The sequence below is a fragment of the Oncorhynchus keta genome, chromosome 35, assembly GCF_023373465.1.
Source record: "Oncorhynchus keta strain PuntledgeMale-10-30-2019 chromosome 35, Oket_V2, whole genome shotgun sequence".
NCBI lineage: Eukaryota > Metazoa > Chordata > Actinopteri > Salmoniformes > Salmonidae > Oncorhynchus > Oncorhynchus keta.
Genome location: NC_068455.1, coordinates 8,666,551 through 8,693,657, shown reverse-complemented (window position 1 = coordinate 8,693,657; position 27,107 = coordinate 8,666,551). Strand labels below are relative to the sequence as shown.

The following is a 27,107-nucleotide window of genomic DNA, read 5'->3' as shown; positions in this document are numbered from 1 at the left end:
CTACTCCAGCCAGGTCACTCCAGCCAGGTCACTCCAGACCCTACTCCATCCAGGTCACTCCAAACCCTACTCCAGACCCTACTCCAGCCAGGTCACTCCAAACCCTACTCCAGACCCTACTCCAGCCAGGTCACTCCAGACCCTACTCCAGCCAGGTCACTCCAGACCCTACTCCATCCAGGTCACTCCAGACCGTACTCCATCCAGGTCACTCCAGACCCTACTCCATCCAGGTCACTCCAGACCCTACTCCATCCAGGTCACTCCAGACCCTACTCCATCCAGGTCACTCCAAACCCTACTCCAGACCCTACTCCGGCCAGGTCACTCCAGCCAGGTCACTCCAGACCCTACTCTAGCCAGGTCACTCCAGACCCTACTCTAGCCAGGTCACTCCAGACCCTACTCCATCCAGGTCACTCCAGATCCAAGGTTATATGTGTTGTTCATCCAGGTCACTCCAGACCCTACTCCATCCAGGTCACTCCAGACCCTACTCCATCCAGGTCACTCCAGACCCTACTCCAGCCAGGTCACTCCAGACCCTACTCCAGCCAGGTCACTCCAGACCCTACTCCATCCAGGTCACTCCAGACCCTGCTCCATCCAGGTCACTCCAGACCCTACTCCATCCAGGTCACTCCAGACCCTACTCCATCCAGGTCACTCCAAACCCTACTCCAGACCCTACTCCGGCCAGGTCACTCCAGACCCTACTCCGGCCAGGTCACTCCAGACCCTACTCCGGCCAGGTCACTCCAGACCCTACTCCGGCCAGGTCACTCCAGACCCTACTCCGGCCAGGTCACTCCAGACCCTACTCCGGCCAGGTCACTCCAGACCCTACTCCGGCCAGGTCACTCCAGACCCTACTCCAGCCAGGTCACTCCAGACCCTACTCCAGCCAGGTCACTCCAGACCCTACTCCAGCCAGGTCACTCCAGACCCTACTCCAGCCAGGTCACTCCAGACCCTACTCCATCCAGGTCACTCCAGACCCTACTCCATCCAGGTCACTCCAGACCCTACTCCATCCAGGTCACTCCAGACCCTACTCCAGCCAGGTCACTCCAGACCCTACTCCATCCAGGTCACTCCAAACCCTACTCCAGACCCTACTCCGGCCAGGTCACTCCAGCCAGGTCACTCCAGACCCTACTCTAGCCAGGTCACTCCAGACCCTACTCCAGCCAGGTCACTCCAGACCCTACTCCATCCAGGTCACTCCAGATCCAAGGTTATATGTGTTGTTCATCCAGGTCACTCCAGACCCTACTCCATCCAGGTCACACCAGACCCTACTCCATTCAGGTCACTCCAAACCCTACTCCAGACCCTACTCCAGCCAGGTCACTCCAAACCCTACTCCAGACCCTACTCCAGCCAGGTCACTCCAAACCCTACTCCAGACCCTACTCCAGCCAGGTCACTCCAGACCCTACTCCAGCCAGGTCACTCCAGCCAGGTCACTCCAGACCCTACTCCATCCAGGTCAAACCCTACTCTAGCCAGGTCACTCCAGACCCTACCTAGCCAGGTCACTCCAGACCCTACTCCATCCAGGTCACTCCAGATCCAGGTTATATGTGTTGTTCATCCAGGTCCAGACCCTACTCCAGCCAGGTCACTCCAGACCCTACTCCATCCAGGTCACTCCAGACCCTAGAGGTCCCTCCATCCAGGTCCTCCAGACCCTACTCCATCCAGGTCACTCCAGACCCTAATCCAGCCAGGTCACTCCAGACCCTACTCCAGCCAGGTCACTCCAGACCCTACTCCAGCCAGGTCACTCCAGACACTACTCCAGCCAGGTCACTCCAGACCCTACTCCATCCAGGTCACTCCAAACCCTACTCCAGACCCTACTCCGGCCAGGTCACTCCAGCCAGGTCACTCCAGACCCTACTCTAGCCAGGTCACTCCAGACCCTACTCCAGCCAGGTCACTCCAGACCCTACTCCAGCCAGGTCACTCCAGACCCTACTCCATCCAGGTCACTCCAGACCTTACTCCATCCAGGTCACTCCAGACCCTACTCCATCCAGGTCACTCCAAACCCTACTCCAGACCCTACTCCAGCCAGGTCACTCCAGCCAGGTCACTCTAGACCCTACTCTAGCCAGGTCACTCCAGACCCTACTCCAGCCAGGTCACTCCAGACCCTACTCCATCCAGGTCACTCCAGATCCAAGGTTATATGTGTTGTTCATCCAGGTCACTCCAGACCCTACTCCATCCAGGTCACACCAGACCCTACTCCATCCAGGTCACTCCAAACCCTACTCCAGACCCTACTCCAGTCAGGTCACTCCAGACCCTACTCCAGCCAGGTCACTCCAGACCCTACTCCAGCCAGGTCACTCCAGACCCTACTCCAGCCAGGTCACTCCAGACCCTAATCCAGCCAGGTCACTCCAGACCCTACTCCATCCAGGTCACTCCAGACCCTACTCCATCCAGGTCACTCCAGACCCTACTCCGGCCAGGTCACTCCAGCCAGGTCACTCCAGACCCTACTCCATCCAGGTCACTCCAAACCCTACTCCAGACCCTACTCCAGCCAGGTCACTCCAAACCCTACTCCAGACCCTACTCCAGCCAGGTCACTCCAAACCCTACTCCAGACCCTACTCCAGCCAGGTCACTCCAGACCCTACTCCAGCCAGGTCACTCCAGCCAGGTCACTCCAGACCCTACTCCATCCAGGTCACTCCAAACCCTACTCCAGACCCTACTCCAGCCAGGTCACTCCAGACCCTACTCCAGCCAGGTCACTCCAGACCCTACTCCAGCCAGGTCACTCCAGACCCTACTCCAGCCAGGTCACTCCAGACCCTACTCCATCCAGGTCACTCCAGACCCTACTCCATCCAGGTCACTCCAGACCCTACTCCATCCAGGTCACTCCAAACCCTACTCCAGACCCTACTCCGGCCAGGTCACTCCAGCCAGGTCACTCCAGACCCTACTCTAGCCAGGTCACTCCAGACCCTACTCCAGCCAGGTCACTCCAGACCCTACTCCATCCAGGTCACTCCAGACCCTACTCCATCCAGGTAACTCCAGACCCTACTCCATCCAGGTCACTCCAAACCCTACTCCAGAGCCTACTCCAGCCAGGTCACTCCAGACCCTACTCCAGCCAGGTCACTCCAGACCCTACTCCATCCAGGTCACTCCAAACCCTACTCCAGACCCTACTCCAGCCAGGTCACTCCAGACCCTACTCCAGCCAGGTCACTCCAGACCCTACTCCATCCAGGTCACTCCAGACCCTACTCCATCCAGGTAACTCCAGACCCTACTCCATCCAGGTCACTCCAGACCCTACTCCATCCAGGTCACTCCAAACCCTACTCCAGACCCTACTCCGGCCAGGTCACTCCAGCCAGGTCACTCCAGATCCTACTCCAGCCAGGTCACTCCAGACCCTACTCCGGCCAGGTCACTCCAGACCCTACTCCGGCCAGGTCACTCCAGACCCTACTCCGGCCAGGTCACTCCAGACCCTACTCCGGCCAGGTCACTCCAGACCCTACTCCGGCCAGGTCACTCCAGACCCTACTCCGGCCAGGTCACTCCAGACCCTACTCCGGCCAGGTCACTCCAGACCCTACTCCGGCCAGGTCACTCCAGACCCTACTCCAGCCAGGTCACTCCAGACCCTACTCCAGCCAGGTCACTCCAGACCCTACTCCAGCCAGGTCACTCCAAACCCTACTCCAGACCCTACTCCAGCCAGGTCACTCCAAACCCTACTCCAGACCCTACTCCAGCCAGGTCACTCCAGCCAGGTCACTCCAGACCCTACTCCAGCCAGGTCACTCCAAACCCTACTCCAGACCCTACTCCAGCCAGGTCACTCCAGACCCTACTCGAGACCCTACTCCAGCCAGGTCACTCCAGACCCTACTCCAGCCAGGTCACTCCAGACCCTACTCCAGCCAGGTCACTCCAGACCCTACTCCAGCCAGGTCACTCCAGACCCTACTCCAGCCAGGTCACTCCAGACCCTACTCCAGCCAGGTCACTCCAGACCCTACTCCATCCAGGTCACTCCAGACCCTACTCCATCCAGGTCACTCCAGACCCTACTCCATCCAGGTCACTCCAGACCCTACTCCAACCAGGTCACTCCAGACCCTACTCCATCCAGGTCACTCCAAACCCTACTCCAGACCCTACTCCGGCCAGGTCACTCCAGCCAGGTCACTCCAGACCCTACTCTAGCCAGGTCACTCCAGACCCTACTCCAGCCAGGTCACTCCAGACCCTACTCCATCCAGGTCACTCCAGATCCAAGGTTATATGTGTTGTTCATCCAGGTCACTACAGACCCTACTCCATCCAGGTCACACCAGACCCTACTCCATCCAGGTCACTCCAAACCCTACTCCAGACCCTACTCCAGCCAGGTCACTCCAGACCCTACTCCAGCCAGGTCACTCCAGACCCTACTCCATCCAGGTCACTCCAGACCCTACTCCATCCAGGTCACTCCAAACCCTACTCCAGACCCTACTCCGGCCAGGTCACTCCAGCCAGGTCACTCCAGACCCTACTCCGGCCAGGTCACTCCAGACCCTACTCCGGCCAGGTCACTCCAGACCCTACTCCGGCCAGGTCACTCCAGCCAGGTCACTCCAGACCCTACTCCAGCCAGGTCACTCCAGACCCTACTCCAGCCAGGTCACTCCAGACCCTACTCCATCCAGGTCACTCCAGATCCAAGGTTATATGTGTTGTTCATCCAGGTCACTCCAGACCCTACTCCATCCAGGTCACACCAGACCCTACTCCATCCAGGTCACTCCAAACCCTACTCCAGACCCTACTCCAGCCAGGTCACTCCAGACCCTACTCCATCCAGGTCACTCCAGACCCTACTCCATCCAGGTCACTCCAGACCCTACTCCATCCAGGTCACTCCAAACCCTACTCCAGACCCTACTCCGGCCAGGTCACTCCAGCCAGGTCACTCCAGACCCTACTCCGGCCAGGTCACTCCAGACCCTACTCCGGCCAGGTCACTCCAGACCCTACTCCGGCCAGGTCACTCCAGACCCTACTCCGGCCAGGTCACTCCAGACCCTACTCCGGCCAGGTCACTCCAGACCCTACTCCGGCCAGGTCACTCCAGACCCTACTCCAGCCAGGTCACTCCAGACCCTACTCCAGCCAGGTCACTCCAGACCCTACTCCAGCCAGGTCACTCCAGACCCTACTCCAGCCAGGTCACTCCAGACCCTACTCCATCCAGGTCACTCCAAACCCTACTCCAGACCCTACTCCAGCCAGGTCACTCCAAACCCTACTCCAGACCCTACTCCAGCCAGGTCACTCCAAACCCTACTCCAGACCCTACTCCAGCCAGGTCACTCCAGACCCTACTCCAGCCAGGTCACTCCAGCCAGGTCACTCCAGACCCTACTCCAGCCAGGTCACTCCAGCCAGGTCACTCCAGACCCTACTCCAGCCAGGTCACTCCAAACCCTACTCCAGACCCTACTCCAGCCAGGTCACTCCAAACCCTACTCCAGACCCTACTCCAGCCAGGTCACTCCAGACCCTACTCCAGACCCTACTCCAGCCAGGTCACTCCAGACCCTACTCCAGCCAGGTCACTCCAGCCAGGTCACTCCAGACCCTACTCCATCCAGGTCACTCCAAACCCTACTCCAGACCCTACTCCAGCCAGGTCACTCCAAACCCTACTCCAGACCCTACTCCAGCCAGGTCACTCCAGACCCTACTCCAGACCCTACTCCAGCCAGGTCACTCCAGACCCTACTCCAGCCAGGTCACTCCAGACCCTACTCCATCCAGGTCACTCCAGACCCTACTCCATCCAGGTCACTCCAGACCCTACTCCATCCAGGTCACTCCAGACCCTACTCCATCCAGGTCACTCCAGACCCTACTCCATCCAGGTCACTCCAAACCCTACTCCAGACCCTACTCCGGCCAGGTCACTCCAGCCAGGTCACTCCAGACCCTACTCTAGCCAGGTCACTCCAGACCCTACTCCAGCCAGGTCACTCCAGACCCTACTCCATCCAGGTCACTCCAGATCCAAGGTTATATGTGTTGTTCATCCAGGTCACTCCAGACCCTACTCCATCCAGGTCACTCCAGACCCTACTCCATCCAGGTCACTCCAAACCCTACTCCAGACCCTACTCCAGCCAGGTCACTCCAGACCCTACTCCAGCCAGGTCACTCCAGACCCTACTCCATCCAGGTCACTCCAGACCCTACTCCATCCAGGTCACTCCAGACCCTACTCCATCCAGGTCACTCCAGACCCTACTCCATCCAGGTCACTCCAAACCCTACTCCAACCAGGTCACTCCAAACCCTACTCCAACCAGGTCACTCCAAACCCTACTCCAGACCCTACTCCGGCCAGGTCACTCCAGCCAGGTCACTCCAGATCCTACTCCAGCCAGGTCACTCCAGACCCTACTCCAGCCAGGTCACTCCAGACCCTACTCCGGCAAGGTCACTCCAGACCCTACTCCATCCAGGTCACTCCAGACCCTACTCCATCCAGGTCACTCCAAACCCTACTCCAGACCCTACTCCGGCCAGGTCGCTCCAGACCCTACTCCGGCCAGGTCGCTCCAGACCCTACTCCGGCCAGGTCGCTCCAGACCCTACTCCGGCCAGGTCGCTCCAGACCCTACTCCGGCCAGGTCGCTCCAGACCCTACTCCGGCCAGGTCGCTCCAGACCCTACTCCGGCCAGGTCGCTCCAGACCCCACTCCGGCCAGGTCACTCCAGACCCCACTCCGGCCAGGTCACTCCAGACCCCACTCCGGCCAGGTCACTCCAGACCCCACTCCGGCCAGGTCACTCCAGACCCCACTCCGGCCAGGTCACTCCAGACCCTACTCCGGCCAGGTCACTCCAGACCCTACTCCATCCAGGTCACTCCAGACCCTACTCCATCCAGGTCACTCCAAACCCTACTCCATCCAGGTCACTCCAAACCCTACTCCAGACCCTACTCCGGCCAGGTCACTCCATCCAGGTCACTCCAGACCCTACTCCATCCAGGTCACTCCAGACCCTACTCCATCCAGGTCACTCCAAACCCTACTCCAGACCCTACTCCGGCCAGGTCACTCCAGCCAGGTCACTCCAAACCCCACTCCAGACCCTACTCCGGCCAGGTCACTCCAGACCCTACTCCGGCCAGGTCACTCCAGACCCTACTCCGGCCAGGTCACTCCAGACCCTACTCCGGCCAGGTCACTCCAGACCCTACTCCGGCCAGGTCACTCCAGACCCTACTCCGGCCAGGTCACTCCAGACCCTACTCCGGCCAGGTCACTCCAGACCCTACTCCGGCCAGGTCACTCCAGACCCTACTCCGGCCAGGTCACTCCAGACCCTACTCCGGCCAGGTCACTCCAGACCCTACTCCGGCCAGGTCACTCCAGACCCTACTCCAGCCAGGTCACTCCAGACCCTACTCCATCCAGGTCACTCCAGACCCTACTCCATCCAGGTCACTCCAGACCCTACTCCATCCAGGTCACTCCAAACCCTACTCCATCCAGGTCACTCCAAACCCTACTCCATCCAGGTCACTCCAAACCCTACTCCGGCCAGGTCACTCCATCCAGGTCACTCCAGACCCTACTCCATCCAGGTCACTCCAGACCCTACTCCATCCAGGTCACTCCAAACCCTACTCCAGACCCTACTCCGGCCAGGTCACTCCAGCCAGGTCACTCCAGACCCTACTCCATCCAGGTCACTCCAAACCCCACTCCAGACCCTACTCCAGCCAGGTCACTCCAGACCCTACTCCAGCCAGGTCACTCCAGACCCTACTCCAGCCAGGTCACTCCAGACCCTACTCCAGCCAGGTCACTCCAGACCCTACTCCAGCCAGGTCACTCCAAACCCTACTCCAGACCCTACTCCGGCCAGGTCACTCCAGCCAGGTCACTCCAGACCCTACTCTAGCCAGGTCACTCCAGACCCTACTCCATCCAGGTCACTCCAGACCCTACTCCATCCAGGTCACTCCAGATCCAAGGTTATATGTGTTGCTCATCCAGGTCACTCCAGACCCTACTCCATCCAGGTCACTCCAGACCCTACTCCATCCAGGTCACTCCAGACCCTACTCCATCCAGGTCACTCCAAACCCTACTCCAGACCCTACTCCGGCCAGGTCACTCCAGCCAGGTCACTCCAGATCCTACTCTAGCCAGGTCACTCCAGACCCTACTCCGGCCAGGTCACTCCAGACCCTACTCCGGCCAGGTCACTCCAGACCCTACTCCATCCAGGTCACGCCAAACCCTACTCCAGACCCTACCCCGGCCAGGTCACTCCAGACCCTACTCCAGCCAGGTCACTCCAAACTCTACTCCGGCCAGGTCACTCCAGATCCAAGGTTATATGTGTTGTTCATCCAGGTCCCCAGTACGTCAGGAGATGCCTCTAAAACCGGCCACTAGGGGCAACGGTGAGTGCTATTACCATCAAGTAAGGTGTTGTGGACGCCGGGTGGGCGTAAAGCCTCAAGCTCCGGCTCCGAGGGTCCCGTGTTCAATCCCAGTGCCAGGCACTCATTATATATTGTTTAGATTCAACCCTATCCCTTACCTTAACCCTTAGGAATTAATGCCCAAATGTAACCGTCATAATTCAATTCACTACAGACATATAGACAATGTTCACACACACTCTAACCTGGTGGAGCTGTAGACTCTCCATAGCCCTTCATGTCCAGAGATAAGACTCTGAACCCTGCATCAGCTAGAGCTGGAATCTGAGAGAGAGAGAGAGAGAGAGAGAGAGAGAGAGAGAGAGAGAGAGAGAGGTGTGTGATGAGTAGTTGTGTGTGTGTGTGTGTGTGTGTGTGTGTGTGTGTGTGTGTGTGTGTGTGTGTGTGTGTGTGTGTGTACCTGGTATCTCCATGAGTACCAACTCTCAGGGAAGCCATGACACAGCATGACTGGAGGCCCCGTCCCCATCTCCACATAGTGCAGCTTTACTCTGGGCTAGAGACAGAGAGAGACAGAGACAGAGAGAGACAGGGAGTGACAGAGAGAGAGACAACGAGAGAGACAGAGACAGAGACAGAGAGAACGAGACAGAGAACGAGAAAGAGACAGAAAGAAACAGAGAGAGGTGAGTGAGATCTTCAATAAAGTAATACCATTGTGTAATCACATATACGCTTTCTGCTACATACAGCATTGTGTTGTTACCTTGATGGTGATATATCCATGAGACACCTCCTCTGGGTTGCAAGAGGCTGGGTAGCTTTCCCCTGTTACGACCTGGAACACACACACACACACACACACACACACACACACACCTCCTCCATAACAAAACCAACATTGAATAAAAGGCGACTCGATTGATTCCCAGAGGAAATGTAAATTATAGACATAAACAGAGATATCATCTATCTGCTAATCAGCCCTCAGAACGGACATTCCTGAAATCACCATAACATTTGAAATACAATACTTAATTTTTTAAAAAGGGTTTGGAATCCTGCAGCTGGCTAATGTATCAGGGAAGTCAGCGATGAGACGTTTACTTTAAGTCTGAAAAAATAACCATCACATTCTCACAGACATTGTGACGGACAAGAAAAGTTGCATATCATTGTGTGTGTGTTACCTGTACTCCAGTGAAGGTCTCTACTTGTTTCAGAGCTTCCGGCAGGTCCTTCACCAGAACAGCTGTCATCCCTACTGCCTCTGCTGCTCCCACCCCCTCCTCGTCATCACCCAACCACAGAGCCTGAAAAACAGACTGACAGGTCAGCTGTCCACTCACAACACCTGGAACACAGATGAGAGACCAGGGCCGGCTCCAGGCATTAGCGACATAAGCGACATTTCATAGGGCGCCAGGCCACTAGGGGGCCCCTGAAACCCCCCTCCAAAAAATGAGTTGTTTTTTGTTTTAGAATTGAGTTAGAAGTTCGAAATTTGGTTGTGCATCAGCTATTGTTTTATCCTGTTGTGTCAGTCACTGACAGTAACTCAATTAGCCATAACAGGTTTTAGATTAGCAAGTTAGCCAATCTAAATACTTTTGTTAATCATGGCCAAATACCGACAGAGCATGTGCCCTGACCTCCAGGGGGCGCCCATTGATTTTGTTCATCACCCTCACTCAGTTATAATTAAAATGACATATGGGTGGCTTTATGTGCTTGTGGGAAACTGGGAATTCACAAGTCCGACATGATTGTGTTCACGTGCTTTTGAAGTCAAAACAATTATTCAACCAATACGATTTTAGCTAGCTTGATTTTTATTTATCAAGGCAAGTCATTTTAGAACCAATTGTTATTTACAATGACGCATCTTGCACTGAGTTGCAGTGCCTTAGACCGCTGCGACTCACTGCAACTCAGTGACCACCCGCTTGACAACGTACAAACACAGGCGACCACCCGCTTGACAACGTACAAACACAGGTGACCACCCGCTTGACAACGTACAAACACAGGTGACCACCCGCTTGACAACGTACAAACCAGTTGAGCTATAGAAAAGGATTTGAATTGGATAGCACCATTGGCAACATTTCCAGTTAGCTGTGGAGTTACAACACATCCTGAACTCTGTTACACAGATAACTTCCTGTTGTTAATGACACAATAGCTGAGAGCAACTCTACACAGGGAGGTCAGATAAGGATTTCTCGTGGCGTCGTGTGTAAACGGTGTAAACTGATATGTATAAGCAGAGGTTTTAGGAATGTAACAACATCTTCAAGGGAGGTAGAAGCTGTAACTCCCAAGACATAATTTTTTATTTTTTTATTTCATCTTTATTTAACCAGGTAGGCCAGTTGAGAACAAGTTCTCATTTACAACTGCGACCTGGTCAAGATAAAGCAAAGCAGTTGGACACAAACAACAACACAGAGTTACACATGGAGTAAACAAAACACACAGTCAATAATACAGTAGAAAAATAAGTCTATATACGATATGAGCAAATGAGGTGAGATAAGGGAGGTAAAGGCAAAAAAAAAGGCCATGGTGGCAAAGTAAATGCAATATAGCAAGTAAAACACTGGAATGGTTGATTTGCAATGGAAGAATGTGCAAAGTAGAAATAAAAATAATGGGGTGCAAAGGAGCAAAATAAATAAATAAATAAATACAGTAGGGGAGAGGTAGTTGTTTGGGCTAAATTATAGGTGGGCTATGTACAGGTGCAGTAATCTGTGAGCTGCTCTGACAGCTGGTGCTTAAAGCTAGTGAGGGAGATAAGCGTTTCCAGTTTCAGAGATTTTTGTAGTTCTTTCCAGTCATTGGCAGCAGAGAACTGGAAGGAGAGGCGGCCAAAGGAGGAATTGGCTTTGGGGGTGACTAGAGAGATATACCTGCTGGAGCGCGTGCTCCAGGTGGGTGATGCTATGGTGACCAGCGAGCTGAGATAAGGGGGGACTTTACCTAGCAGGGTCTTGTAGATGACCTGGAGCCAGTGGGTTTGGCGACGAGTATGAAGCGAGGGCCAGCCAACGAGAGCGTACAGGTCGCAGTGGTGGGTAGTATATGGGGCTTTGGTGACAAAACGGATGGCACTGTGATAGACTGCATCCAATTTATTGAGTAGGGTATTAGAGGCTATTTTGTAAATGACATCGCCGAAGTCGAGGATCGGTAGGATGGTCAGTTTTACAAGGGTATGTTTGGCAGCATGAGTGAAGGATGCTTTGTTGCGAAATAGGAAGCCAATTCTAGATTTAATTCTGGATTGGAGATGTTTGATGTGAGTCTAGAAGGAGAGTTTACAGTCTAATCAGACACCTAGGTATTTGTAGTTGTCCACATATTCTAAGTCAGAACCGTCCAGAGTAGAGATGTTGGACAGGCGGGCAGGTGCAGGCAGTGATCGGTTGAAGAACATGCATTTAGTTTTACTTGTATTTAAGAACAATTGGAGGCCACGGAAGGAGAGTTGTATGGCATTGAAGCTCGTTTGGAGGGTTGTTAACACAGTGTCCAAAGAAGGGCCAGAAGTATACAGAATGGTGTCGTCTGCGTAGAGGTGGATCAGAGACTCACCAGCAGCAAGAGCGACATTATTGATGTATACAGAGAAGAGAGTCGGTCCAAGAATTGAACCCTGTGGCACCCCCATAGAGATTGCCAGAGGCCCGGACAACAGGCCTTCCGATTTGACACACTGAACTCTATCAGAGAAGAAGTTGGTGAACCAGGCGAGGCAATCATTTGAGAAACCAAGGCTATCGAGTCTGCCGATGAGGATGTGGTGATTGACAGAGTCGAAAGCCTTGGCCAGGTCAATGAATACGGCTGCACAGTATTGTTTCTTATCGATGGCGGTTAAGATATCGTTTAGGACCTTGAACGTGACTGATATCAGGATGTCGTTGCAAATAGGATCAAATGTTATTGATTTTAATTTGACTCTTAATAAAAGTTATCATACGTGCTGAGATCAGCAGAACAGCCTTTACAGACATACAGGTCACCTCTACCTCTATGGGAGAACTGCTGTTAGGCCTTGGTGTGTCTGTGTGTATGCACGCAGTGTGTGTGTGTGTGTAAGGACATGCCAGTGTGTGTGTGTGCTGTAGTGTGTGTGCAAGCGTGCCAGTGTGTGTGTGTATACCTGTTTCGGAGGCACTCCCAGCTGTGTGAGAGCGGAGGTGAACAGGTCGGTCTCTGGGACCCTGAGGCCTGTACGACAGGACTGTAGCACTACATCAAAATGGCCGCCCAGCAGAGAGAGGAGCCGGCCAGAGCTATCTCCACTCCCACTGTCATCCACCCACTGGTTGGCCAACACGCCTGTCAATAACCCTGACAGACAACACAAGGAAGCGGGACATGGCATGTGACCTTAGACTGTACAATGTGAACTCTGTGTCAGGTGTGTGTGTGTGTTACCTTGTCTGCGGAGCGTAGCTACGGTCTGCAGAATGTGTTTGTTGACGGTGGTTGAGTCTCTGAGTTCCTCCAACAGGCTCTTAACAGAGAACCCAGCAGGAAGACTGACCTTCTGATCTGATGCTGCACTCACACACTCTGCATCAAGCTCTGGGATCATCTACACAGTGGTAGACACACACACACACACACACACACACACACACACACACACACACACACACACACACACACACACACACACACACACACACACACACTTGTTGTCACATGTCATGTAAGGTGATGCAATAATTTCCATGGAAGGCCTATTTCAATAGAGAGAACACATTTCAATAGAGGGCCCATTTCCATGGATTATAATATACATACACTAAACTATTTCTGCTGTGTCATGTTTGTACCAGTTCCAGGGGTAATTGAGGAACCAATGTTTGAGGTGGCATGTAGCCTAGTGGTTAGAGCTTTGGGTCTGTAACTGAACGATTGCTAGGTCAAAACCCAGAGCTGACGAGATTACAAATCTGTCGTTCTTCCCCTGAACAAGGCAGTTAACCCACTCCTCCTAGGCTGTCATTGTAAATAAGAATTTGTTCTTAACTGACCTGACTAGTTAAATAAAATCAAGATCTTGAACTTTTAGAGTTAACAGCTTGGCAACGGAGTTCTGACCATGTTGGTCGTTTGAATGTGACGTTATTTGTCTGTGTAGGCTGCCTGTGTAAAAGGAAATGTATGCTAGATCTGTAAATGTGGTTGGATACGTCATATTGCATTTACATTTAAGTCATTTAGCAGACGCTCTTATCCAGAGCGACTTACGGATGGTGTGATGCAATTACCGAAGGCCAAACTGAACTCCATACTGCCTCACCGATCGCCTCAACTTTTGTAACAATGTGGAGGGCTCCTTATACCTCTGCATTGACATGATTGGTTGATGGTAGGTGAGGGCGAGAGGTTCTGTATCAACACAAACTTACTTCCTGAACAAGGTCCTTGACAACAGCTCTGCGCTGCTCAGGGAAGTGCAGGAAGAACCTGACTTCTACAGAGGCCGAATCACCGTGAATGCTGCACGCCCCCAATGCAGATGGTCGGACTTTAACGGCCTTTAACCTCTCTTGGGTAGGGGGCAGTATTTTCACGTCCGGATGAAAAACGTGCCCAAAGTAAACTGCCTGTTACTCAGGCCCAGAAGCTAAGATATGCATATAATTAGTAGATCCGGATAGAAAACACTCTAAAGTTTCTGAAACTGTTACAATTACGTCTGTGGGTATAACAGAACTGATATGACAGGCTAAACCCTGAGGGCAAACCATCCCCCAAAAATGTATTTTCAGCCTACCACTGTTTTCAATGGCTGGCACTTTTATTATAAGGCTAAATCCTCCCAGATTGCAGTTCCTAGGGCTTCCACTAGATGTCAACAGTCTTTAGAAAGAGTTTCATCCTGGTTTTTGGAAAAATGAGCCAGAAATTGTAGCTTTTCTAGGTGGCTCCCTGTTTGGCTGTAGGGTTTCCAAGCGCGTGGTTGGGAGTGCGCTCTTTGGTATTTTTCTCCGGTAAAGACAATAACGATTCTCCGTCTTCAATTTTATTGTTCATTTACGTATTAGGGTACGTAAGGTTTGATTATAAACGTTGTTTGACTTGTTTGGAGAAGTAACGTTTGGGATTAATTTTGTATGCATTTTGATGGAGGGAAACTGGGTGGATTATTCACTGAAGCACGCCGGCTAAACTGAGTTTTTATAGATATAAAAAAAGGACATTATCGAACAAAAGGACCATTTGTGATGTATCTGGGACCTTTTGGAGTGCCAACAGAAGAAGATCAAAGGTAAGGCATTTATTCTATCACTATTTCTGACTTTCGTGGCGCACCTGCTTGGTTGAAATATGTTTTTCATGCTTTTGTATGTGGGGCGCTGTCCTCAGATAATTGCATGGTGTGCTTTCGCTGTAAAGCCTTTTTGAAATCTGACACAGCGGCTGGATTAACAAGAAGTTAAGCTTTATTTTGCAGTATTACACTTGTGATGTTATGAAAGTGAAATATTTATAATTCTGTAGTTTGAATTTCGCACTCTGCAATTTCACCGGATGTTGGCCAGGTGGGACGCTACCACCCATAAGAAGTTAACTCACCTGAGAGAGTGTGAGTTTGCCCCGCTCTGCGCGTTCCATGGCGCTGTGCTTGTCAATCAGCACCTTCTTCAGAAAACCACTGAAACAGAACAGAACCATTTAACCATTCAATTACACACCACACATATTACATACACCACACTACATTCTCTTACATTCAGTCCATGTAAAAGGAGGCTACTGGTGGCGTAGGGTAGTAGGGGGTAACCAGCCCCCTGGAGTACATTTACATTTAAGTCATTTAGCAGACGCTCTTATCCAGAGCGACTTACAAATTGGTGCATTACCTTATGACATCCAGTGGAACAGCCACTTTACAATAGTGGTAACTGCCCCTCCCCCTGTAATTCACATAAAGACCACAAGTAGTCACCAAATTATTTCCCCAACACTTTCCTTGGCTGTCACTGTTCTTCCTAAACAAAATAGTTCCTCTGTGTCATCACAACTTTTGGAGATATTTCAACCAAACGATTTTGTGGTAAGTTGATCTCCTTGTTGCAATTTTTTTTTTAAGTTGTAGATTATAGTCTAACAATGAAGATATATACAGCTCTGAAAAAAATTAAGAGACAACTGCAAAATTATCAGTTTCTCTGGTTTTACTATTTATAGGTATGTGTTTGGGTAAAATGAACATTTTTGTTTTATTCTATAAACTACTGACAACGTTTCTCCCAAATTCCAAATAAAAATGTTGTCATTTAGAGCATTTATTTGCAGAAAATGACAACTGGTCACACTCCAGAGGGTAGTGAGGTCTGCACAACACTCCACCGGGGGCAAACTACCTGCCCTCCAGGACACCTACACCACCTGATGTTACAGGAAGGCCATAAAGATCATCAAGGACAACAACCACCCGAGCCACTGCCTGTTCACCCCGCTATCATCCAGAAGGCGAGGTCAGTACAGGTGCATCAAAGCTGGGACCGAGAGACTGAAAAACAGCTTCTATCTCATTTACATACATTTACATTTAAGTCATTTAGCAGACGCTCTTATCCAGAGCGACTTACAAATTGGTGCATACACCTTATGACAACCAGTGGAACAGCCACTTGCATCTAAATCTTGTTGGGGGAGAAAGGGGGGTGAGAAGGATTACTTACCCTTACTTACCCTATCCTAGGTATTCCTTGAAGAGGTGGGGTTTCAGGTGTCTCCGGAAGGTGGTGATTGACTCCGCTGTCCTGGCGTCGTGAGGGAGTTTGTTCCACCATTGGGGGCCAGAGCAGCGAACAGTTTTGACTGGGCTGAGCGGGAACTGTACTTCCTCAGTGGTAGGGAGGCGAGCAGGCCAGAGGTGGATGAACGCAGTGCCCTTGTTTGGGTGTAGGGCCTGATCAGAGCCTGGAGGTACTGAGGTGCCGTTCCCCTCACAGCTCCGTGGCGAGCACCATGGTCTTGTAGCGGATGCGAGCTTCAACTGGAAGCCAGTGGAGAGAGCGGAGGAGCGGGGTGACGTGAGAGAACTTGGGAAGGTTGAACACCAGACGGGCTGCGGCGTTCTGGATGAGTTGTAGGGTTTAATGGCACAGGCAGGGAGCCCAGCCAACAGCGAGTTGCAGTAATCAAGACGGGAGATGACAAGTGCCTGGATTAGGACCTGCGCCGCTTCCTGTGTGAGGCAGGGTCGTACTCTGCGGATGTTGTAGAGCATGAACCTACAGGAACGGGACACCGCCTTGATGTTAGTTGAGAACGTCAGGGTGTTGTCCAGGATCACGCCAAGGTTCTTAGCGCTCTGGGAGGAGGACACAATGGAGTTGTCAACCGTGATGGCGAGATCATGGAACGGGCAGTCCTTCCCGGGAGGAAGAGGAGCTCCGTCTTGCTGAGGTTCAGCTTGAGGTGGTGATCCGTCATCCACACTGATATGTCTGCCAGACATGCAGAGATGCGATTCGCCACCTGGTCATCAGAAGGGGGAAAGGAGAAGATTAATTGTGTGTCGTCTGCATAGCAATGATAGGAGAGACCATGTGAGGTTATGACAGAGCCAAGTGACTTGGTGTATAGCGAGAATAAGAGAGGGCCTAGAACAGAGCCCTGGGGGACACCAGTGGTGAGAGCGCGTGGTGAGGAGACAGATTCTCGCCACGCCACCTGGTAGGAGCGACCTGTCAGGTAGGACGCAATCCAAGCGTGGGCCGCGCCGGAGATGCCCAACTCGGAGAGGGTGGAGAGGAGGATCTGATGGTTCACAGTATCGAAGGCAGCCGATAGGTCTAGAAGGATGAGAGCAGAGGAGAGAGAGTTAGCTTTAGCAGTGCGGAGCGCCTCCGTGATACAGAGAAGAGCAGTCTCAGTTGAATGACTAGTCTTGAAACCTGACTGATTTGGATCAAGAAGGTCATTCTGAGAGAGATAGCGGTAGAGCTGGCCAAGGACGGCACGCTCAAGAGTTTTGGAGAGAAAAGAGAGAAGGGATACTGGTCTGTAGTTGTTGACATCGGAGGGATCGAGTGTAGGTTTTTTCAGAAGGGGTGCAACTCTCGCTCTCTTGAAGACGGGAGGGACGTAGCCAGCGGTCAGGGATGAGTTGATGAGCGAGGTAAGGTAAGGGAGAAGGTCTCCGGAAATGGTCTGGAGAAGAGAGGAGGGGATAGGGTCAAGCGGGCAGGTTGTTGGGCGGCCGGCCGTCACAAGACGCGAGATTTCATCTGGAGAGAGAGGGGAGAAAGAGGTCAGAGCATAGGGTAGGGCAGTGTGAGCAGAACCAGCGGTGTCGTTTGACTTAGCAAACGAGGATCGGATGTCATCGACCTTCTTTTCAAAATGGTTGACGAAGTCATCTGCAGAGAGGGAGGAGGGAGGGGGGGAGGATTCAGGAGGGAGGAGAAGGTGGCAAAGAGCTTCCTAGGGTTAGAGGCAGATGCTTGGAATTTAGAATGGTAGAAAGTGGCTTTAGCAGCAGAGACAGAGGAGGAAAATGTAGAGAGGAGGGAGTGAAAGGATGCCAGGTCCGCAGGGAGGCGAGTTTTCCTCCATTTCCGCTCGGCTGCCCGGAGCCCTGTTCTGTGAGCTCGCAATGAGTCGTCGAGCCACGGAGCGGGAGGGGAGGACCGAGCCGGCCTGGAGGATAGGGGACATAGGGAGTCAAAGGATGCAGTAAGGGAGGAGAGGAGGGTTGAGGAGGCAGAATCAGGAGATAGGTTGGAGAAAGTTTGAGCAGAGGGAAGAGAAGATAGGATGGAAGAGGAGAGAGTAGCGGGGGAGAGAGAGCGAAGATTGGGACGGCGCGATACCATCCGAGTAGGGGCAGTGTGGGAAGTGTTGGATGAGAGCGAGAGGGAAAAGGATACAAGGTAGTGGTCGGAGACTTGGAGGGGAGTTGCAATGAGGTTAGTGGAAGAACAGCATCTAGTAAAGATGAGGTCAAGCGTATTGCCTGCCTTGTGAGTAGGGGGGGAGGGTGAGAGGGTGAGGTCAAAAGAGGAGAGGAGTGGAAAGAAGGAGGCAGAGAGGAATGAGTCAAAGGTAGACGTGGGGAGGTTAAAGTCGCCCAGAACTGTGAGAGGTGAGCCGTCCTCAGGAAAGGAGCTTATCAAGGCATCAAGCTCATTGATGAACTCTCCGAGGAACCTGGAGGGCGATAAATGATAAGGATGTTAAGCTTGAAAGGGCTGGTAACTGTGACAGCATGGAATTCAAAGGAGGCAATAGACAGATGGGTAAGGGGAGAAAGAGAGAAAGACCACTTGGGAGAGATGAGGATCCCGGTGCCACCACCCCGCTGACCAGAAGCTCTCGGGGTGTGCGAGAACACGTGGGCGGACGAGGAGAGAGCAGTAGGAGTAGCAGTGTTATCTGTGGTGATCCATGTTTCCGTCAGTGCCAAGAAGTCAAGGGACTGGAGGGAGGCATAGGCTGAGATGAACTCTGCCTTGTTGGCCGCAGATTGGCAGTTCCAGAGGCTACCAGAGACCTGGAACTCCACGTGGTCGTACGCGCTGGGACCACCAGGTTAGGGTGGTCGCGGCCACGCGGTGTGGAGCGTTTGTATGGTCTGTGCAGAGAGGAGAGAACAGGGATAGACAGACACATAGTTGACAGGCTACAGAAAAGGCTACGCTAATGCAAGGAAATTGGAATGACAAGCGGACTACACGTCTCGAATGTTCAGAAAGTTAAGCTTACGTAGCAAGAATCTTATTGACTAAAATGATTAAAATGATACAGTACTGCTAAAGTAGGCTAGCTGGCAGTAGCTGCGTTGTTGACACTACACTAATCAAGTCGTTCCGTTGAGTGTAATAATTCTACAGTGCTGCTATTCGGGGCTAGCTGGCTAGCTAGCAGTGTTGTTTACGTTACGTTGAGTTAAAAGAACGACAATAGCTGGCTAGCTAACCTAGGGAATCGGTCTAGACTACACAATTATCTTTGAAACAAAGACGGCTATGCAGCTAGCCACGATCAAACAAATCAAACCGCTGCACTGCAATGAAACGAAAATGTGAAACCACCTGACCGGGTTGTTGAATTCAAAACAGCAGACGTTGGCTAGCTGTTAGCAGTTAGCTGTTGGCTAGCTAGCAGAGTCTCCTACGTTAAGGACGACAAATAGCTGGCTAGCGAACCTCAGTGAATTAAGATAATCACTCCAAGGCTACACACACTAAACTACACAATTATCTTGGAAACAAAGACAGCTATCTCAAGGCCATCAGACTGTTAAACAGCCACCACTAACATTGAGTGGCTGCTGCCAACATACTGACTCAACTCCAGCCACTTTAATAATGGGAAATGATGTAAAATATATCACTAGCCACTTTAAACAATGCTACCTTATATAATGTTACTTACCCTACATTATTCATCTCACAGGCATACGTATATACTGTACTCTATATCATCTACTGCATCTTTATGTAATACATGTATCACTAGCCACTTTAACTATGCCACTTTGTTTACATACTCATCTCATATGTATATACTGAACTCGATACCATCTACTGCATCTTGCCTATGCCGCTCTGTACCATCACTCATTCATATATCCTTATGTACATATCCTTTATCCCCTTACACTTGTGTCTATAAGGTAGTAGTTTTGGAATTGTTAGTTAGATTACTTGTTGGTTATCACTGCATTGTCGGAACTAGAATTTCGCTACACTCGCATTAACATCTGCTAAGCATGTGCATGTGACAAATCAAATTTGATTTGATTTGAAATAACAAAAATATGCAGTGTTGTCAGACCTTGAATAATGCAGAGAAAATAAGTTCATATTTATTTTTAAACACTGCTAATGCTTTAACTTAGGAAGAGATCAAAATCAATATTTGGTGGAATAACCCCGATTTTTTAATCACAGCTTTCCTGCGTCTTGGCATGCTCTTCCCCAGTCTTTCACTTTGATATTAGGGGGCAAGTTACCCCCTTGTCTCTACCCATTGGGGGTGGGGTGGGGGGCGAGTTGAATCAACAGGTCATAAGAAAAAGGTAAATAATGTTTTATGCCGTTGAATCAACGTGGAAAACTGATTGGATTTCCAAAAAGTAATCAATATTAAGAGTTGTCTTTTCTTCACCCAATTTAGCCTAAATCCAATGACGTGATGTTTGGGGGCGGCATGTATCCTAGTGGTTAGGGCGTTGGGCCAGTAACCGAGAGGTTGCTAGATCGAATCCCTATGCTGACAAGGTTAAATTATTTAATTCTGCCCCTGAACAAGGCAGTTAACCCTCTGTTCATAGGCCGTCATTGAAAATAAGAATGTGTTATTAACGGACTTGCCTGGTGAAATAAAATGTATTGGTCACATACACATGGTTAGCAAATAGTATTGCGAGTGTAGCAATATATTAATGCTAGTTCCGACAGTGCAGCAATATCTAACAATTCTATGGTCGAACTGTAACTTCAGTAACAAAATCACCGTTATGTTGTTGTGTAGCCAAATGTTTATTATTCCGAACATGCGCATAACTAACTGATGTTTCAGTGTCCGTCAGTACGCGCTGAACAATGCATGAGATTCAGTTTGCACTATATCTCACCGCTGAAAAAAGATTTGATTCCTACCTGGGGAGTTTGAGGGTTTCTTCGAATTTGAGGAAAACTTCTGCAGGTCTGGGAGAAACAACGACCCCCCACAGGTTGAACAAAACCGCCTTCTTGGTCGCCATTTCATCGATCTCTCTGTCCGGGGGAGTCTCTATTGAGGACAGGGGAGGTGGGTGACTAAGTGAAACTCTGACCTACTGAAAACAATTTATGTAATAGTGGGCTATCGCTACACAACTCCTCCCCTCAATGAGTCGATGCGTTCGAGGTCGTCATTAATGTACTCGTGCCGCTGCGCACATGATAAACTGCCACTGTAAATAAATTGGGTTAAATTCCTGAATAAAATGGGTAATACGCCACCTCCTGTCAGATCGGTGTGTTTACGTTGTATAATGCACTCAATGGTAAAATTATGGAATTCTGGGTAATCCACAACAAATCTATGGAGAATTGTTGTGGGAGTGCTGCTAATATTGAAGACTGAACAAACATCTATACTGTGTCCCATGATTGCAGCGTTGGTAATAAACACACTATCCTCCCACTAATCGTTTGTGTGCTGACTCACTGACTTGTGGGACAGGAAGGAACGGTCACACTACTGTGTTTGTGGGTCCTGAGATAGACGTTGTGATCTCATATGTATATACTGTACTCTACACCATCATGGGCCCTCATTACATACCCTACATTACTCATCTCATATGTATATACTGTACTCTACACCATCATGGGCCCTCATTACATACCCTACATTACTCATCTCATATGTATATACTGTACTCTACACCATCATGGGCCCTCATTACATACCCTACATTACTCATCTCATATGTATATACTGTACTCTACACCATCATGGGCCCTCATTACATACCCTACATTACTCATCTCATATGTATATACTGTACTCTACACCATCATGGGCCCTCATTACATACCCTACATTACTCATCTCATATGTATATACTGTACTCTACACCATCACGGGCCCTCATTACATACCCTACATTACTCATCTCATATGTATATACTGTACTCTACACCATCATGGGCCCTCATTACATACCCTACATTACTCATCTCATATGTATATACTGTACTCTACACCATGTACTGCATCTTGCCATCTCTATGTAATACATGTATCACTAGCCACTTTAAACTATGCCACTTTAAACTTTACATACCCTACATTACTCATCTCATATGTATATACTGTACTCTATACCATCTACTGCATCTTGCCTATGCCGTTCTGTACCATTACTCATTCATATATCTTTATGTACATATTCTGTATCCCTTTACACTTGTGTGTATAAGGTAGTGTGGTGGAAAATTGTCTTACAAATACAACACTTACAAGAACTTGTGAATTCAATAAAGGCTTTTAATACAAACATATCAGAAGCCGAGCTGGTCCGCGGAACCACCACACTGTTGCTGTAAAACGCTCTTGAAGGCAACCGGTTAAAAGATCAAATGCTTTTTTTATGGAAAATGATTAACTCAAAGCCCGGGGCTAATCTTACACGCCGATCACCAGCTCGCTGAATGGATGTGTGTTTAAATATGAATTATCTGCCGCGATCTATGGTAACACATAGAGAAGTGTGCTATTCTAAATGATTGATCAACTAGGTAGCCGTTTGTCTCTAGTAGGTCAAAGGCTGTTGTTGTAGGTGAGAAGTGAGGAGGAGAGGCAGGCTGTTCACACTCACCTGGTTCAATTCTTTCAGGTTATAAGGTTATATATATATTATAGATTATTTAGTAAACTAAAACTGAGACTAAAATTAATCATGAAAACACGATTTAGTAAACGGAAAAACAAAATAATTAACAAACTCGTTTGGAAAAACATAAAACAATACATTGGAACTATTATCTTTAACTCCAAAACAAATGTAAATATAAAACTACTGAATAACTTTTGAAAGGGTTTTCAAAAGGGGTTTTGACGTGTTTTCTTCTTCTAATGAAGCTTCTGAATCTGTCACATTAAGATTGACACAAAGGTCGACTTAGTGAGATGATGTTGCCATGAGCAACACCACGGGTATTGGATCCGTTTGAGTGGTAAGGCTAAAGCAACCAACTGTAGATGACAGAGACGTCAAGTCCGAAGAGTTGCATCTGCGACAGCCGAAAGTTGGACGCTATAATGTGGTTTTCCAACAGCAAGGCTCAGATCAACAGTGTTGACATTGTTTATATAATGTTTTTCTCTATAATGTACACAGAGTATACCAAGCATTATATATATGCCATTTAGCAGACGCTTTTATCCAAAGCGACTTACAGTCATGTGTGCATACATTCTACGTATGGGTGGTCCCGGGGATCGAACCCACTACCCTGGCGTTACAAGCGCCATGCTCTACCAACTGAGCTACAGAAGGACCACAATGAATACCTTCCTAATGTTTAGTTCCCCCTCCCTTTGCCCTCAGAACAGCTTCAATTCGTGGGGACATGGACTCTACAAGGTGTCGAAAGCGTTCCACAGGGATGCCGGCCCATGTTGACTCCGATGCTTCCCACAATTATGTCAAATTGGCTGGGTGTCCTTTGGGTGGTGGACCATTGTTGATACACACGGGAAACGGTTTAGCTTGAAAAACCCAGCAGCGTTGCAGTTCTTGACACAAAGCTGTGCGCCTGTTACCTACTACCATACCCAATTCAAAGACACAAATATTTTGTCTTGCCAATTCACCCTCTGAATGACACACATACACAATCCGTTTTTTAATAGTCTGAATAGTCTAACCTGTCTCCTCTCCTTCATCTACTCTGATTGAAGTGGATTTAACAAGTGACATCAATAAGGGATCACAGCTGGTCAGTCAATGTCATGGAAAGAGCAGGCGTTCCTTATGTTTTGTATGGTCACTAAAAAAATCAGTCCTGCTCCTCTCCTCTCTACCTAACTTCCTCTTACAGTCCCTTTAGTTTCCATGAAGTCCCGTTAGTTTGGCTGCTCAGCCTACCTAAGTTAACCCTCACCCATCATTTCCCTGCCATTCCCAACCAATCAGGGCGCTTGGAAATCCGCATCTGGACACTGCACCGGCCCACTCAGGTCACAGTGTTATCGTCCTCCGAAACGAATGTCTGAACGACAGTGTGTGCATTGAAATGTAAGTTCCAGGGTTGTTGTTATTGGGGCTCTTACATGCTGTGTAATAATGAGGTAATTACCACTAATTACTTCCGGTTACTTTGATCAGCTTTCAGCCATACGTCCTTCTGTATGGCTGTTACTATTGTTTAATGTCAAGAGTTGACAATACTGCTTTTCCCATTGTTTATCGTATGCAGTATTATTTTGAATTGCCCTAAGTGTTATTACATTGGTTGCACAACTACTTTTGCAGAAGTGGTTTAATTGTTGTATTGGTAAACATCTTGGTAAATCTTGGTAAACAGTCTTTTGCATGCACGCGCTAACACAGGGTGTGCACCATTTCTCAGGGATTTAGCAACCAGCAGTTTTTGTACATGGTCCGTCATTTCTCTGGGATTTAGCGTCCAGATATCACATTTATTGTGGTATTTGTATATGTTTATATCCACATTAATCGCAGCAAATTGGTTCGTTTTAGTCTTTGGTCACGTTCATGTAGGTCAAATAAAAACACCAGAGCCTCCCACAATGATGTCTGCAGGATGATGTTGGTGAAGAGTGAAAACTTCATGACCCTTGATGACGTGATTTTTGTCAAGTTAATTGATGCAGTTGACATGAGGGGCAAAACGGACAACTTTTATCCGCAGACTGCAACACACATTGAAAGACTGGTGACGATCGACTTGACAAAAGTGATCTGCGCATGTGCACGGGTGCGCTTCAGCTGCTACAACGTGGTAGCTCCAGGACCAATCTAGAGGCGAAATAAACGCACACTTATTTAGGCGATATGCTGGCTTGCGGAGTAGAACACTTTTAAAAAATAAAAGAGAGCCGCACACTCTAGAAGCTCAGACGCAAAACATATTTATGTCCAACGTTTCGACAGATAAGCTGTCTTCATCAGGGTAGGAATAAAACAGCGGAGAAGTTTAGCCTCATGCTTCTCTTCATTCGTGGAAACTGACCCACTACTACTGTTTACTTGGTGCATCTGTCATCTCGCCGAGTCTACCTTTAAAACCAACCTGACCCATCGCCTTATGAATTACTGCCACCCAGTGGCAAGAAGTGACATCGCCAAAAACACAACAACTATACAAGACAGTGGAGGCTGCTGAGGGGAGGACGGCTCATAATAATGGCCGACACTGAGAAAATAGAATGCCATCAAACACCTGGATACCATGGAAACCATGCGTTTGAGATATTTGATTAAATTCCACGTATTCCAGCCCGTCCTCCCCAATTAAGGTGCCACCAACCTCCTATGAAACAACCTATACTGTACATGGGGTTGTGACGAGATGTGAAAAATGAGTAAAGATCTGATCTGGGAGGACCATGTAGAACGGGCACTAGTAGAGAGCTATAGGAGCCAGTGGATAAGGTTCAGCCACCACGGGTCTGTCCAGCAAGAACAAGTCTAAGATATCTTCAAAACAGGTTTATTCAGATAATGGATTAAACACAACCACACTGCTCCGTAATGAAAGTAAAAGTTTATAAAAGTGTTTCTACGGAGGAACATAAACAAATTGTGTGTAATGAAATAGTCATCTAGGTTAGATATAATATACACTGACATGAATGCTAGGACTAGCATATGCAGGATACAGTAATAACATAATATTCTATGCATTGCCATACACTATAATGACCCGAACCTCTCTAAAAGTCAGAGCATTCATACTTATTGAGCTTTGCGGAGCAGTTAGTTTGTGTTTATACAGGACTTACCAACAGGGTTGGGAAGTAACAGATTACAACAACAAAATATTAACTGTAATCCTTTACGTTACCAGCAAAAATATTGTAATCCGATTACTTTTGAAAAACTAGATGGTTTCTTAGAGGATTACTTTTAAATTCAGAAATGTAGTTTGCTGGAGAAAGAAAAATCTTTGACGCTTCTCTGTTTTCTCAATGACATTCAAATCAGCTTTGAAAAAAGGCGCACGTTTAAATTTGTTCCACCTGTGCGAGTCTGACCACAAGTCAGAGACCACTATGATGACACACCAAATGTGTTTGATGGATCGCGGGGAAAATAGCAGGAATGGGCTTTTGTAGGCTATACAGTCCAATCTATGTCTTCCAATGGTGCGACTGCTGTCGGCATCCAAAGATGATCCAACTTGAATAAATGCTTGGAGGTGAAGATGACAGCAGTGTTGTAGTCTACGGTGATACAGATATCACTTACTATTGATATCTACATAGCGCATTGATGTGAATCACACGGGGGTCGTGATAACGCATAATTCTGTGTTTTTCACGCAGAATATATATATATAAAACACATAAGAAATATCTTGCTGCGTTTTGGAAACACAGATCTAAAATGGTTCTTATTGTAATTTCTGCTCGGCATCAAACACATTTTTTTTTTTCCCCCAAGACTAATTTTATGCTTCAGTTGCACTTCTAAACACGAATGAGAATTCATGAATCTATCAGCAGACAGCATCCTATCAGCAGACAGCACTCTGTCCAGATTATTCTGTCCTGTACGTTTATCAGTGTAGACAGCCTATTTTTGTCAGATAAAATGAGAGATGAACTATAAGCATAACAACAGGAAATGTATCTGGTATTGTTTTAACAGTATTGAAAAAAACATCCCGTGCCCCCCCAAGATACCCCGGTATACTGTCCAAGCCTAGCTGCCGTTTTAGTTTCTGCCATAGCATTACAAACCTGATTCCACTAATCTAAGGATTAATGATGAGTTCAGTTAGTGGATTCCTCGGGACCAGGATATAAACAAACACTGCTATGGAGAGGATAGAGTTGATTGTTTTCAGCAACACTCATCCACACCTTGTCTGTTGTTTACACTTTACTCCCTCCTGGTTAAGATTGATTTAAT

At 49.1% G+C, this 27,107-nt stretch overlaps 2 protein-coding genes across 51 annotated transcripts in view; one reads left to right on the top strand and one right to left on the bottom strand.

The window, feature by feature from the left end:
* Positions 1 to 21,295, bottom strand: part of LOC118380841 (bifunctional epoxide hydrolase 2-like) — a 35,840-nt gene extending 14,545 nt beyond the window's left edge. The window contains exons 1-8 of the mRNA XM_052496296.1: positions 21,115 to 21,295; positions 15,071 to 15,149; positions 12,917 to 13,076; positions 12,639 to 12,829; positions 9,658 to 9,780; positions 9,234 to 9,305; positions 8,928 to 9,023; positions 8,713 to 8,791 (exon numbers count right to left, since the gene is read on the bottom strand). Coding sequence (XP_052352256.1) covers positions 8,713 to 8,791; positions 8,928 to 9,023; positions 9,234 to 9,305; positions 9,658 to 9,780; positions 12,639 to 12,829; positions 12,917 to 13,076; positions 15,071 to 15,149; positions 21,115 to 21,218 — 904 coding nt within the window. The 5' untranslated portion in view covers positions 21,219 to 21,295. The remainder of the gene's footprint in view (positions 1 to 8,712; positions 8,792 to 8,927; positions 9,024 to 9,233; positions 9,306 to 9,657; positions 9,781 to 12,638; positions 12,830 to 12,916; positions 13,077 to 15,070; positions 15,150 to 21,114) is intronic.
* LOC127915810 (mucin-2-like) lies at positions 407 to 8,716 on the top strand. 50 transcript variants are annotated; one of them, XM_052496264.1, is made up of 8 exons: positions 407 to 1,090; positions 1,312 to 1,491; positions 2,046 to 2,240; positions 2,681 to 2,744; positions 5,337 to 5,454; positions 5,635 to 6,319; positions 6,372 to 7,137; positions 7,956 to 8,716. In XM_052496264.1, exons 1-8 carry the CDS (start codon positions 438 to 440, stop codon positions 8,475 to 8,477), a joined length of 3,183 nt encoding a protein of 1,060 aa, XP_052352224.1. In that variant the 5' UTR covers positions 407 to 437; the 3' UTR covers positions 8,478 to 8,716. The 50 variants fall into 50 exon arrangements, with proteins under 50 accessions (XP_052352224.1, XP_052352221.1, XP_052352227.1 ...); XM_052496261.1 differs by having other exon boundaries at positions 5,261 to 5,414; XM_052496267.1 differs by lacking the exon at positions 5,337 to 5,454 and adding an exon at positions 5,519 to 5,556 and having other exon boundaries at positions 2,046 to 2,744; positions 5,595 to 5,736; positions 6,152 to 6,319.
* Positions 21,296 to 27,107: the final 5,812 nt, after the last annotated feature.